This window comes from Saimiri boliviensis, chromosome 3 (genome assembly GCF_048565385.1).
Source record: "Saimiri boliviensis isolate mSaiBol1 chromosome 3, mSaiBol1.pri, whole genome shotgun sequence".
Lineage (NCBI taxonomy): Eukaryota > Metazoa > Chordata > Mammalia > Primates > Cebidae > Saimiri > Saimiri boliviensis.
Genome location: NC_133451.1, coordinates 14,917,385 through 14,930,100, shown reverse-complemented (window position 1 = coordinate 14,930,100; position 12,716 = coordinate 14,917,385). Strand labels below are relative to the sequence as shown.

Here is a 12,716-nt window from a genome sequence, read left to right as displayed (position 1 = left end):
TCAATGACCTGTTTGGACTCTGGCCCACCAGTCACTAGCTGTCTGGCCTTGAGTAATCTTTTATTTTCTCCTCTCCATCATGTGGATAATAACAGTACCTGTCTCCTAAGCATGATTCAAGGATTACATGAGATTATCCACGCAAATTGCAAGGAGTAATAGCTCAAGTGGAAGCGTCTGTCACCCTCACCATCACATTGTGTTTCTCAATCACATCTTTATGAATGAGTGCTGTGACTGGCAGGTTTGCACAGAGTGTGCATGTTGTAAAAGGATCCTTATCCTTGGGAAGATTGGCAACCCCTGGTCTGGATGAAGCCTAAGGTGAAACCTTGAATGGTCCCCCGCAAAACTCTTTGTGGACTTTATCTGTAGCTTTCTTCCAGTCCAGACATTTACATTATAGATTTTCTCCCTTCTGGGAACAGCGCTCTGCTTCTCTGAGAACAGTTGCTCCTCCTCCAGACCCAGCTTCCTGTTTCAGAGGTCTGGGCTGTCCATCAGAGAATCCTGCCCTTTGGCCGTGGTTGACAAGCCCAATGGCAGGAATGCGACTCAAGACCAACCTATCGTATCTCTCCCTGGGATTTTTCACACTGCAGCTTGGCTTTGAACTGGTGACACCCTTGTTTCCCACCCAGGAGAGAAAATTAGTCAGAGAAAACAAAGCACAAATGCAGAGAAAAACTGAGGTGATACAAAACCGAGCATGATGGTGGCATTCAGGTTCCTTCATGTCTCTGACTGAGTGGTTGTATTCATAACATGTTTTGATTTTTTTCAGCTCATGCTGTTTGGTACCTTTGAGAGACTTATACATTCAGGGAGAGACAGACCCTCCCTGGGTTAGCTAATTCCTAAAGATAATACAGTATATTTGGAATCACGCCCATCACATGTAAGTCAACCGTTCCCTTTATCTAACCCTCACATACCAAACCAGTGTTACTCCTACCTTAAACGTACCCAGAAACAGGACCAGACAGCCAGACCACATGCCCCAGAGCCTGCTGGAATTATTCAGAACAGCACACCCTAGACTGTGTTCTCCATCCAGCCCCAACTCTCCCTCGGAAACGATGATAAAGGCTCTGGCCTCAGTGTTCCCTCGCTTCTGCTTTCACCACCTGACCCAAACCTCACGTTTCCCCTGTTGAAGCCCTGCGTGCTGTGGCACGCCCCTTCTCTTTGGAAAGGTGAGTACAGTCATGCCTAGGTATTTAAGCAGGGTTACTTCCAGGACCCCAATGGGTATTAAAATTTGCAGATGTTAAGTCCCCCCATAAAATGGCATAGTTTTTGCATATAACCTATGCACATCTTCCTGTACACTTTAAGTCATCTCTAGATTACTTACAATACCTAATACAAAATAAGTGCTATGTAAGTCATTGTTATAGTGTATTATTTTTCATTCTTGTATTTTTTATTTTTATTTTTTAAAATATTTTTGATCCTCAGTTTCATTGAATTCAAAAATGTGAAACCTGTAGATACAGAGGTGAGGGAAGGAGGTAACTGTAATACATCCTTTTTTCAATGGCACCAGCTTTTCTGTGTCATCATTCAGTCACCTTCACGAGTTAAAATCCCACAGATACATTTTGGGACAGTTGAGCAGCCAGCAGGGTGACTCAGTGTTCCATAAGGACTGTGCTTCCCGCTGCTCTTGGCTCATTAACTGACTGTGCCAACCAGCAAGCTCTACCTGGGAGGGCACTGCCTGTGGGGTGCCTGTGCTCTGGCTGCTACTGACTGCCTTGTGCTACCTCTGCTGTGACTTTCACGGGTTTCTAGTCTAAATTGTGCTGAAGGAAGGACAGCAGATCTGGCTTTGCACAGGTAGTACCATTGGGAGTGACAGAGGTCCCAAGTGCACACCTTATTAGACCTATTGACCAGGCAGATGTGAGGTTAAGCAGGCAATTTGCACTAATTAGCACAGTAAAGACTTCCTGGAGAGAGGAGGAACAGGGAGTGGATGTCCCTAGGGTGCTTTGAGGGCACCCAGACTGATGACCTGCCTGCCAAGACCGTAGACAGGGCTCACCCCAGAGCATTGAGGAGCTGGGCATTCAGGCACAGGCACAACTCCCTTGTCACAAATCTTCTCTTACTCCGGTAGACAAAGTCCTGGGCAAGTGAGGTCCTCCTTGAACAGTCCATCAGGGGCTGATATTGACTGCTGGGCCCCTGAGCATTGGGACCCTCTGAAGATATTCACCCATTTGATTCCAAATTTGGACAGGCCCACCTCTAATGGTTGGCGGCTAGGTGTAGGGTATCTCCCCATGGCAAACCATGACTCCCAAAATCCTTAAATATTGCTATATGGGCAAATCTCTTTGTTGTTCTGGCCTTGCTGCTATTGTGATTCATTCCTTGACCTGGTGGGGTGCAAGGGATCACATCTCTGGAGATGGAAGGTCCAATTCTTCATGAAAGAGGAAAAGAGGAGTAAGAATTCCCATCCTGCTCTCCCTGAGATGCCTGGAGATGTTCCTCAGCCTATGACAGCTTGTCAATCTTCTGGCCAACGTGCTTAAGCACTCCTGACACCACAATTTCTCAATAGAAGAGCCTCTTCTTAAAACTCAATTACCCCCAAATCAGAACTCTGCCATGACTGCCTTCTTGGACGTAGCTCCCAGGCCCTCTGAGGTTATTTGGCACACCCCAGAAAGGGAGGCCTTTGCCCACAGCAGAGGTTATCAGGACCACCAGGAGCTTGTCAGGTAAGCACTCAGTGGCAAAACAAACACAGCAACAAAAAACTGGTATTGAAAGGAGACCAAAAAAGAAAAGAAAAAAATTTAGCCATCTAGAAATACAACCTATTCTAAAGATTTAATTTATGAGGAAAAAACAGAAGAGGGAAAGGAAATGATTATGCTTTGCATGGGGGCTGTGACAGAGACCCTGAGCCCTTCCCCTCCTGCTCCCCAACTTTTCTCATAATTACTCATTCTATCCAGTCAACAACTGACAAATATTTCACTCTTACTAATGTAACGAACATGTGCTACTTAATGAAAATAAATCATTCTTTAAAAAATACCCCACATGCACTCATATGTTCATTACGGTACTATTCACAATAGCAAAAACATGGAATCAACCTGGATGCCCATCAATGGTAAATTGAAAAAAGAAAATGTGGTACATATACACCATGGGATACTTTCTATGGAGCCGTGAAAACAATGAATCATTTCCTTTGCAGTAACATGGATGGAACTGGAGGCTATTATCCTAAGCAAATTAACACACCCAGTACGATAGAATCCACACTTAGCTATCTCTTCATTATCCAAAGAAATAAAACTTTTGTTGTCCCGCACAAGAATCCTGAAATCTCATGACGAATCAGCACGTTAAATTTGGAATGCAAATATTCTTGAGTAGGTCTAAGATTAATGCTTTTTGCCAGATGAATTAGATTTTACTGATGTTTATTTCACTAATTTCCTTATTCTCTGATAATAATATTTTAATGCACATTATTTGCCCAACAAATTAATATTACTTTGGTGCAGCAGCTCAGCATTTGCTAAGTCTTTTTATAATGTAACTTTTGAAGGAAGGGTTGAGTTTTGACAACTTTGGCCTGGTGGTAAGTTTGGCACAGTTAAGGCTTACCTGAGAACCAAACTGCATCCATTCATATAATTTCTGGTGACTGCATAAATAGGGGTAGGCCTCTAGGTCCAGAAGTCACATGGGAGTAACAGGCATGAGAGTAAAATCAGCTTCTGAATTTCAAATCCCCAACTGATGACCAGGCACTCATTCAATTACCAGCCTTAACCAGTGTGTTTCTACCAAGTGTGTTCAGACTTCCTTTCACACTCCCAAATGATGAGAAGAATAACATGATCCTAATCTAACCAGAAAACACCAATTTCCAAATGAGAAACATTCTTTTTTTTTTTTTTTTTTTTTTGAGACGGAGTTTCGCTCTTGTTACCCAGGCTAGAGTGCAATGGCACGATCTCTGCTCACTGCAACCTCCGCCTCCTGGGTTCAGGCAATTCTCCTGACTCAGCCTCCTGAGTAGCTGGGATTACAGGCACACGTCACCATGCCCAGCTAATTTTTTGTATTTTTAGTAGAGACGGGGTTTCACCATGTTGACCAGGATGATCTCGATCTCTTGACCTTGTGATCCACCCGCTTCGGCCTCCCAAAGTGCTGGGATTACAGGCGTGAGCCACCGTGCCCGACTGAGAAACATTCTTAAAACACCTAACCAATTCTTCCGCAAACTGCCATAGTCAGCAAAAACAAGCAACATCCGAGAAACAGTCATAGCCAAGAAGAACCCAAAAAGTCGTGATCAGTAAATACAACATGGTGTTGAAACAGGAGCAGCCAGGAGAAACAGACCTCTCGGACACGAAGTAGGAAGGAAGAGGTGATTTATTCTTCCTGGAACAAGGCGACATAGCTGTCTAACAGCCAGGCTTGTCTAACAAAGAGAAGCTCTACCTTTATATAGGTTTACAACTCTAGATATTACATGCGAAAGGGTCTTGGGTTTACAGTCTTAGAAATGACATGTGAAAGGGTCTTGGGTTTATAGTTTTAGAAATAACATGTGAATGGGTCTTGGTCCATGGAGTAGGCGTGGGGTGGGGGGGTTTGATCTTGTTTAAGTAAAACAGTGCCGTCCGGAAAGATTCCCCCATACTATGCCTGCTATCTATAGGAAGGTGATTTAGGAGGTGCTGGTTGGCCAGCTTTTTCTTCTATTGAAATGCAGTGTGGAAGTCAAGGGAGAGGTGATCCTAGATGCTTGGGTCTCTTTCCTCACTTTCATGTTGGGATCCTGAACAGAGAAAGAACATTAGGAGTTGAAAATTTAAGTCTACACAAAACCAGCAGGTAAATGTTTATAGCAGCTCTATTAATCATTGTCAAAGTTTAGAAGCATCCAAAATGTCCTAAACGAATGAATAAATGAACTTGGGTACATTCAATGAATGGAATTTTAGTGGCAGGTGAAATAAAGGGACTTGGATATATTCAATCATTGGAATTTTATCAACACTTAAAATAAATGTGCTATCAAGCTCTAAAAAACAAAGAGAAACCTTAAGTGCATATTACTAAGTTAAAAAGTCAATATAAAAAGGCTACATATTGTTAGATTCCAACTATATGACATTCTTAAAAAGACAAAACTATGGAGACAGTAAAAGGATCACCAGTTGTCAGGGGTTCAGGGGACGGAGTGGTAAGTAGGAAAAATACAGAGGATTTTTAGGGCAGTTAAACTATTCTGTATGGTATCATAGTGGTGGGTATTGTCATTATACCTTTCTTAATTAATTGAGATTAACATGTCATGATACATTTCTCAAAACCCAGAGGATGTACAGCACTTAGAGTGAACCTAATGGAAACGATGGGCATTGGGTGATAATGACATGTTAATGTGGGTTTATTACTGATGGCAAATGTACTACTCTGGTTCACGATGTTAAAGGTAGGGGAGACTGCGTGCGTGTGGGGAGGGGTGCATGGGACTTTTGATACTTTCCACTTAAGTGTGCTATGAACCTAAAACTACTCGAAAAATAAAGTCTGTCAATAATAATAAAAAATATAGAACAATAGGTAAATCCTAAGCAAGTCTGAATAAAGTATGGGCTTCAATTGATAATAATGTATCGATATGTGTTAATTAGCTGTGACCGATGTACCATGGTGATGTTAACAGATAAATAGGGAGCCCAGGTGAGAAGTGGAATGATAACTATCTTTGCAATTCTCTGTAAACCTAAAAGGATTCTAAAACTTTTTTAAAAAATTAAAAAGGGAAGATATGAAGGGACAGAGAGAGGAGAGTTCCACAATTTCTCAGTGTATGGGTACATTCCCTCATTTGTGTTTAGAATAATAGCAGTGACTTCCAGATAATTCTTCTCGAATTGTGTGTCAGACACTGTGCTTAGGCCTTCTAAGCCTTGGCTCCACATCTGTCCCATGAGGACCTGAGCAGACTTTCTGTCTGGGATTCTTGTGAAATGGGCCTTTGTGTACTCATCCCTAGCAGTTACAGAGCACCTTGGTCCTGGGAGCATGGGGAGGTGGAAGGGCCTGAATGTAACTGGAACATGCTATTCACTGCATGGCTGGGGCTCCACGTCCTCTGCAGTCTCTCCGGAGCCACTGGAAAAGGAGCTCGTTGCCCAAGCTCATGGAGATGTTAAGAAAGCTTGGGGAAACAGCCTCAGCACAGAGCCTCGCACAATGCAAGCTCATTGGAGGAAGCGTGCGTTTCTCCCTGTGGACATCCATAACAACGTGGGTGGTGTAGGGAGGATCAGGGGCCAATGACACCAACAGGGAGGGACTGGCACTGGAACCTGGCCTTGAAGGATGAGGTGGTGTGTGCCAGGCGGAGAGGGACGGGAAGGGGATCCCAAGGGCAGGGAACAGCAGAGGCAAAGGCAGGCAGTGGGCAAGGGCATGGAGTATCTGCAAATGGTGGGACAGGGTTTCAGTGTGGCCAGATTGCAGTGTGTGTGTGCATGTGTGTATGTTTGTATGTGTGTGTCTGTATCTCTGTGTATGTGTCAGTGTTGCTGTGTGTGTGTGTGTGATTCTGCGTGTGTATGCTGATGAGTATGTGTGTTTGTGCATGTGTCTATGTGTCAGTGTGTGGGTCTCTGTGTGTCTGAGTGTGTTTGAGTGTGTGTCTTTGAGTGTGTTTGAGTGTGTGTCAGTGTGTGTTTGTGTTTGTCTTTGTAGGTGTGTCAGTGTCTATGTGTATGTGTCTGGGTGTGTGTACCTGGAAATGAGGTTGGGATGGCAGGATGTGCCAAGGAGGCAACTGCCCCACAGCCTGCTCTGATGCTGTGCCGCTGAGTCTAGCAGGGAAAGAGCAAAGCAGACGCTGGAAAGGGAGTCACATGAAGGGGAAGGGCCCTGGGAGCCAGTGGGGAGTATTCGGTGTCACCTGGCAAAGCTCAGAGAACCACTTAAGACCCTACTATGAGGCAAAATGATTCTGCTGCACTTTATGATAATAGCTTAGCCCAGTAAAAATTCCCGGATTCTACCAGGCTCTGAGAGGCTGATAAAGAGGGAATTTTTAACATAAATTTCCCTACTGCTAGAATTAGGAAATCCTCTGTTTATGCAGTAACTTCAGATGCTAAAAGGAGCTCAGACACTAAGAAGTCTTCGGCAACTTCAACAAATATTTATGGAGAGTGGCAGGCAGGAAGAGACCAGACCATGGACGTAGAGAATCTCACATTGAATCATGCGATCCCCCTTTTCCTGACTCTGTGAACTTGGACAAGCTATGCATATCCAAAGTATTATTTTTACATTTTTTTTTTAAACCCAGAGTAAACAGGGAAGAGCCTAGAGGAAGCATTTAATGGCGCAGGTAACCTGCCTTTTCACTGGATTACATCCAGCACTTTCCCTGCAGCAACAGGCTCCCTCGGAGGGGCGTGGCTGGGAGGAGCTGTGAGGTGTCAAAGTAAGTGTTATAAAAACCCAGTCAGCCTGGCTCCTGCTGAAGAGTCCACCCCCTTGCACACTACCTGAGACAGCTGCAGCCTGCAGTTCACTCCTGGGATCGCACCGGACCTGTGTGCTCAGAACAAGGTAAGAGCCTTGGTCCTTTAGCAGCTTTATTACATGCCACCGCTTCTCACTCCACTGAAGGCCTGGAGTTCTTTGGGTCTGCATCCCATCATGGGCAGGTTGGGGGCTGAGCCCCAGGGCTGTGAGAAATGGCTGGGTGTCGGCTGGGCATATGTAGCCTCCTCTTCACTATTTATTGCTGTTCTCTGCCCTTTCATGATTGTCTTTCTCGTTAACCCTAGAAGGAAGCCAACTTCTAAGGTAGAAATCAGATCAGGACCATTTCCTGGGCCTGCCTGCCTGCCTGCCTGCCTGCCTCTTTTTATAAAAATTCTGTGTTTTGTTTTAAATGGAGCACAAATAATATGAATCATCTTACCAACATGCATTATATCAAACTAAATTGGCATTGTTCATAGTTGTTTTTCTTATTCTTTGCCAATGTTTTTAAAGGGCATAGTAAATGTGAAAAGCAAAAGGGATCAACTGGGGTGACAGAAAGGAATGAGGAGATTAATCTGGCTACCCATACCAGCTTTGTGACTTGCCCACTATGAGATCCTGAGCAATTTATTTACCTGTCTGAGCCTTAAGAGTCAGAGCTGTCACCTGGAATGACATACTGATAGTTACCTAGAAGGGCTGTTGTGTGGACTTAAAAAGGTGAGAATCAAACCTGGGACCAGTACCTAGCACACAAGAGGTGTCATATAGAAATGGACTTCTCTTCTGCTATTAAGCATGGGTTTTTATTGTATACATGTTCAGATCCGTGCAATTCAGTGGACATTGATGTTCATCCTATTGATTCAATGATTTCTCATGATCCTTGTCTTCGATCTTGTAGTGTGAACTATCTGGTTGAAATTCACCTCTCCCCACCCTGGTTCAATTTGCTCAGGCAAATCAAACAACCTCCCCACCTCATGCCTTTCCTTTGGCTCTTACTTCCTCCCAAAAAGCTCCCCCACCCCCGAAACCCCACCCACCACACCCAAACCCCAGGCATGTTCAACTCTGGGTCAACGTCACTTTCCATGACAATTACCACTTCCTTTCTCATTTTGGGCATTTGTGTCCACATGGAGTTGTGAGATAGAAATCCAGCCCTTTGGAGCTGGAAGAGAGTTTGGAGCAGTAGCTTGTTTCAGATTAAGTTGAGGCAGAGATGATGGAATAGATTCCCTAATCAATGCCATTTAAATTCTCTCAAAGGCTGGCTTCTAAGCTCTCAAACCTGAGGTTTCTTGTTCATGGTGATGTCTTCAACACCTACTCTAGTGCTCAATAAATGTTGAATGAGTGAATGAAAGAATGAGGAGTGAGCAAGTGCAGGCGTTGATGAGATCATAAATGAGAAATGAGAGTTTGTGAGGCTCCGAAGAGTGGTAGTTTTGTGACACTCAAAACTCAAGTCAAGTGGAAATGTGAGTAGACAGGCTGCTTGTCTAGTGCCTCTAGGAGCCAGAAGCATTCTTGATCTACTCCGAAATCAGGCAGATACCTGTCAGGGTGGAGGGGGCCAGTGTGTAGTCCTGCACAGCCCAAATGCTGCCTGCCACTGACTCACCTGCCTTTTGTCAAACAGGTGCCCTCCCAGCTGCAGCCATGAGGATCTGTAGCCCCACCCTGCTCTCCTTCCTCCTGCTGGCTGCTCAGGTGCTTCTGGTGGAAGGGGAAAAAAAGGTGAAGAATGGACTTCACAGCAAAGCAGTCTCAGAACAAAAGGACACTCTGGGCAACACCCAGATTAAGCAGAGAAGGAGGCCTGGGAACAAAGGCAAGTTTGTCACCAAAGACCAAGCCAGCTGCAGATGGGCTGTGACTGAGCAGGAGGAGGGCATCTCTCTCAAGGTTGAGTGCACTCGATTGGACTATGAATTTTCCTGTGTCTTTACTGGCAATCCAACCTCATGCCTAAAGCTCAAGGACCAGAGAGTCTATTGGAAACAAATTGCCCGGAATCTGCGCTCACAGAAAGACATCTGTAGATATCCCAAGACATCTGTGAAAACCAGAGTGTGCAGAGAGGATTTTCCGGAATCCAATCTTAAGCTAGTGAGCTCCACTCTACTTGGGAGCACAAAGCCCAGGAAGGAGAAAACAGAGATGTCCTCCAGGGAGCACATCAAGGACAAAAAGACCACCCCCTCTAGCCCAGCAGTGACCCAGACCGTGATCACCAAAGCTCCCGAGTGTATAGAGGACCCAGATGTGGCAAACCAGAGGAAGACTGCCCTGGACTTTTGCGGAGAGAGCTGGAGCTCTCTCTGCACATTCTTCCTCAGAATGATTCAGGACACATCATGCTAATGTGGTCATAAGAGAACGGATTCCCTTAAGAGATGTCATGTCGTAAGTTCCTCTGTATGCTATAAATCTCTCTACAGTCCCCAGTAGATAGGAACTTTTGTGCTAAGTGAGTGAACAAAATATTTAAACAGATTTTGTAATTTTTGCTTTTGTGTTTTGGAATTTGCTTTATTTTTCTTGGATGTGATAAGTCTTTGAGCTGAATGAGCCAGAGTGATAATTTCAGTGCAAAGAACTTTCTGCTGAATTAAGAAAGATAATAAAATTCTGGATGTTTTTCAGAAGTACATTCAAACATTGCTTGGTTTCTCTGTCTGGTCCCAAATAAACTCATAAAGTAGTCCCCATATATTGATGGAAAAGCTATCTAAAAAGCAACTTCCAGTTCCCAACCCTTCCCAAGTTCTCTTTCCAGAATCCTTTATGTTTTTTATCCATTGTTCTGTGGTGTTTGGTGCTTGTTGAAGTGTAATAATTAGGATCCCCATTTTCAGATGGGACACCTGGTACATGTTGTGATTAAATCACTTGTCAGGGACTCATAGATGGTAAGATGGGAGGTAGGATTGGAACCCAGAAGTTCTGACAGCTGAATCTGCAGGGTTGAGGGACCTCCCCTACTGACTCATGTCAGAGCTGCCATTCCCTCCCCTATCTGCAGGACCCCTGCCTTGCAAAATACATTTTTTGAGAAGGAATGAGCTTCATTTCTTCGTTCTTGGAGAAGAAAAGCCTAGTTAAGCACAGTGCCCATGATAAGGGCTGTAAAGAAAGCAGGAGAGAGCTACAAAGAAAACTAGAGAGAGGAGGAAGAAACTGCTGTAAGATCTGGGCTTTAGCATAGCAGGGAAGGTAATACTGGAGCTGGATTTTGGAAAGAGTATCTGCAGGAATAAAATGGGGCAAAGTGGAGGCACTTTAGGTATTTGATAACATGAATGAAAGTGAATAGATGGGAAGTTCCAGATTCTGGGAGAGGTCAGGTAGCTGGGAGGGGATGGGAAACAGGGATGGGACTACCGTTCTTCATTTATATGTTAGTATAAAGGATCTGAAAGTTTTATTTTAAGAGCTGAGGAGAGAGGATGAACTGTTCCCAATGCCTTGTCACAATTTCACAGCCAGGGAAAAGAGGAGCAGAAGTTGACGAAAGCACAGTTCTTTAGCATGCCTGATGGTGGCAGGGAGGAATGCCAGGCGGGGTAGAAGGAAAGCCTTTTACATTCACCAACCTACTGGGATGTACACTGAGAATGTCAAAGGCCAATTCACAGTGCCACAGCCTCAGAGTGACACTTGGATTTTTTTTTTTGAGACAGAATCTCACTCTGTTGCCCAGGCTGGAGTGTAGTGGCATGATCTTGGCTCACTGCAACTTTTGCCTCCTCAATTCAAGTAATTCTCCTGCCTCAACCTCCTGAGCAGCTGGGACTACAAGCACATGCCACCATGCCCAGCTGACTTTTTTGCATTTTTAGTAGAGATGGGGCTTCACAGTGTTAGACAGGATGGTCTAGATAAAGGTGGGTGGAACACTTATCTCTGAACTGCTGTGAGGAAGCACTGTGCTGCTTTCCCCATGGACGGTGCATTTATTCACTCACTTACTAAACATATAACTTTCGGAGCACTGACTCATGCCAGATTGGGTTCTAGGTGCCAGAGATACAGCTATGGATGTACAAGAGATGAGTGCTCTGCCCTCATGGAACTTAGCAGTGGGGAAGGTGATGATGAGCACATGATTACACATGAGTTAGAGAAGACTATTAAAGCAAGGGAAGGGGAAAAGTGATTGAGGGTAATGAGCTTCAGATGGGGTGCTCAGGAATAGCCTCTCTGTGGAGGTGACTTTTGAGCCTAGATCTAAAAAGAGGGATCAAGCCAGGAGACACTCCTGGGTAAGAATGTTCCAAACAGAGGGACCAGTCAGAACAACTGCCCTGAAATCATGGTTAATTTACGTATTCCATCCTATGTGCTTCTTCTCTATGCCAGGAACTCTTTCAGAGGCAGTAAATAGCAACAAAGAAAAGAGCAAAAAAAATCCTGTTTTCATGGCACTTCTATTCCCATGACAGGGATCATGCTTGGCATGTTCAAGAAATGTCCAAGAGGGTGGTGTCATTCATTGTAGGATGTAGGATGGAGCCTGGGTCCTGACCTGTGAACCCTGCCACCAACTCCAAGAGCTCTGAAGCAACATTTCAGACCCTCCCAAGATCCTTCAAGCCAAACAAAGAAAGTATATTTTCCCTTAAGGTCTACACTAGTTTTCAGCCCTGTGGCCCCCTCCTCTACAGCTTAATATAGCATACCCCTGAGATAGAAAAAGACTGGTAATCTCTAGGAGTAATAAAACAGTCATCAAGTTTGCTCTGGGTTGGCATGAACATTAGAAAACACACTCAAAGCTTTCTTAAACTTCTCTACGCCTGCAGTTGCTGGTTCTAGTTCACTCCTGGCCTCTGACCACTGGCAGAACTGGAAGGAGTTTTTCCTCCACCATGGACAGTAAGCTGGATCTGCCCTCAAGCTTTGCTTCTACTGATAGATAACCAGTCTCAGGGCCAATTATTTAATCTTGTGAGCAGAAATGAGCTCATCTTGACCATGGGATCATGAAACCCACCCATTGTTAAGGGTCCTGAAATGCTGACATTGATCCGTATCTCTGAGTCTCTTAATACTATGCCAATAGTTAGATAACAGGCATTCAACACAACTGACCATTTCAAGTCCACAGCAGAAGACTGAATTGTAGAGGAAAGTCAAAATTCCCAATGAAAACTCTCTAA

The 12,716-nt window shown here is 44.4% G+C and overlaps 1 protein-coding gene across 1 annotated transcript; it reads left to right on the top strand.

Moving 5' to 3' along the window:
- Positions 1-7,232: 7,232 nt before the first annotated feature.
- On the top strand, positions 7,233-10,205 carry FGFBP1 (fibroblast growth factor binding protein 1). Its single transcript, XM_003927454.3, has 2 exons — positions 7,233-7,626; positions 9,194-10,205. Exon 2 carries the CDS (start codon positions 9,214-9,216, stop codon positions 9,916-9,918), a length of 705 nt encoding a protein of 234 aa, XP_003927503.1. The 5' UTR covers positions 7,233-7,626; positions 9,194-9,213; the 3' UTR covers positions 9,919-10,205.
- Positions 10,206-12,716: the final 2,511 nt, after the last annotated feature.

Coding starts and splice junctions, on each gene's coding strand:
- FGFBP1 (XM_003927454.3), top strand. CDS start 9,214: ATGAGGATCTGTAGCCCCACCCTGCTCTCCTTCCTCCTGCTGGCTGCT.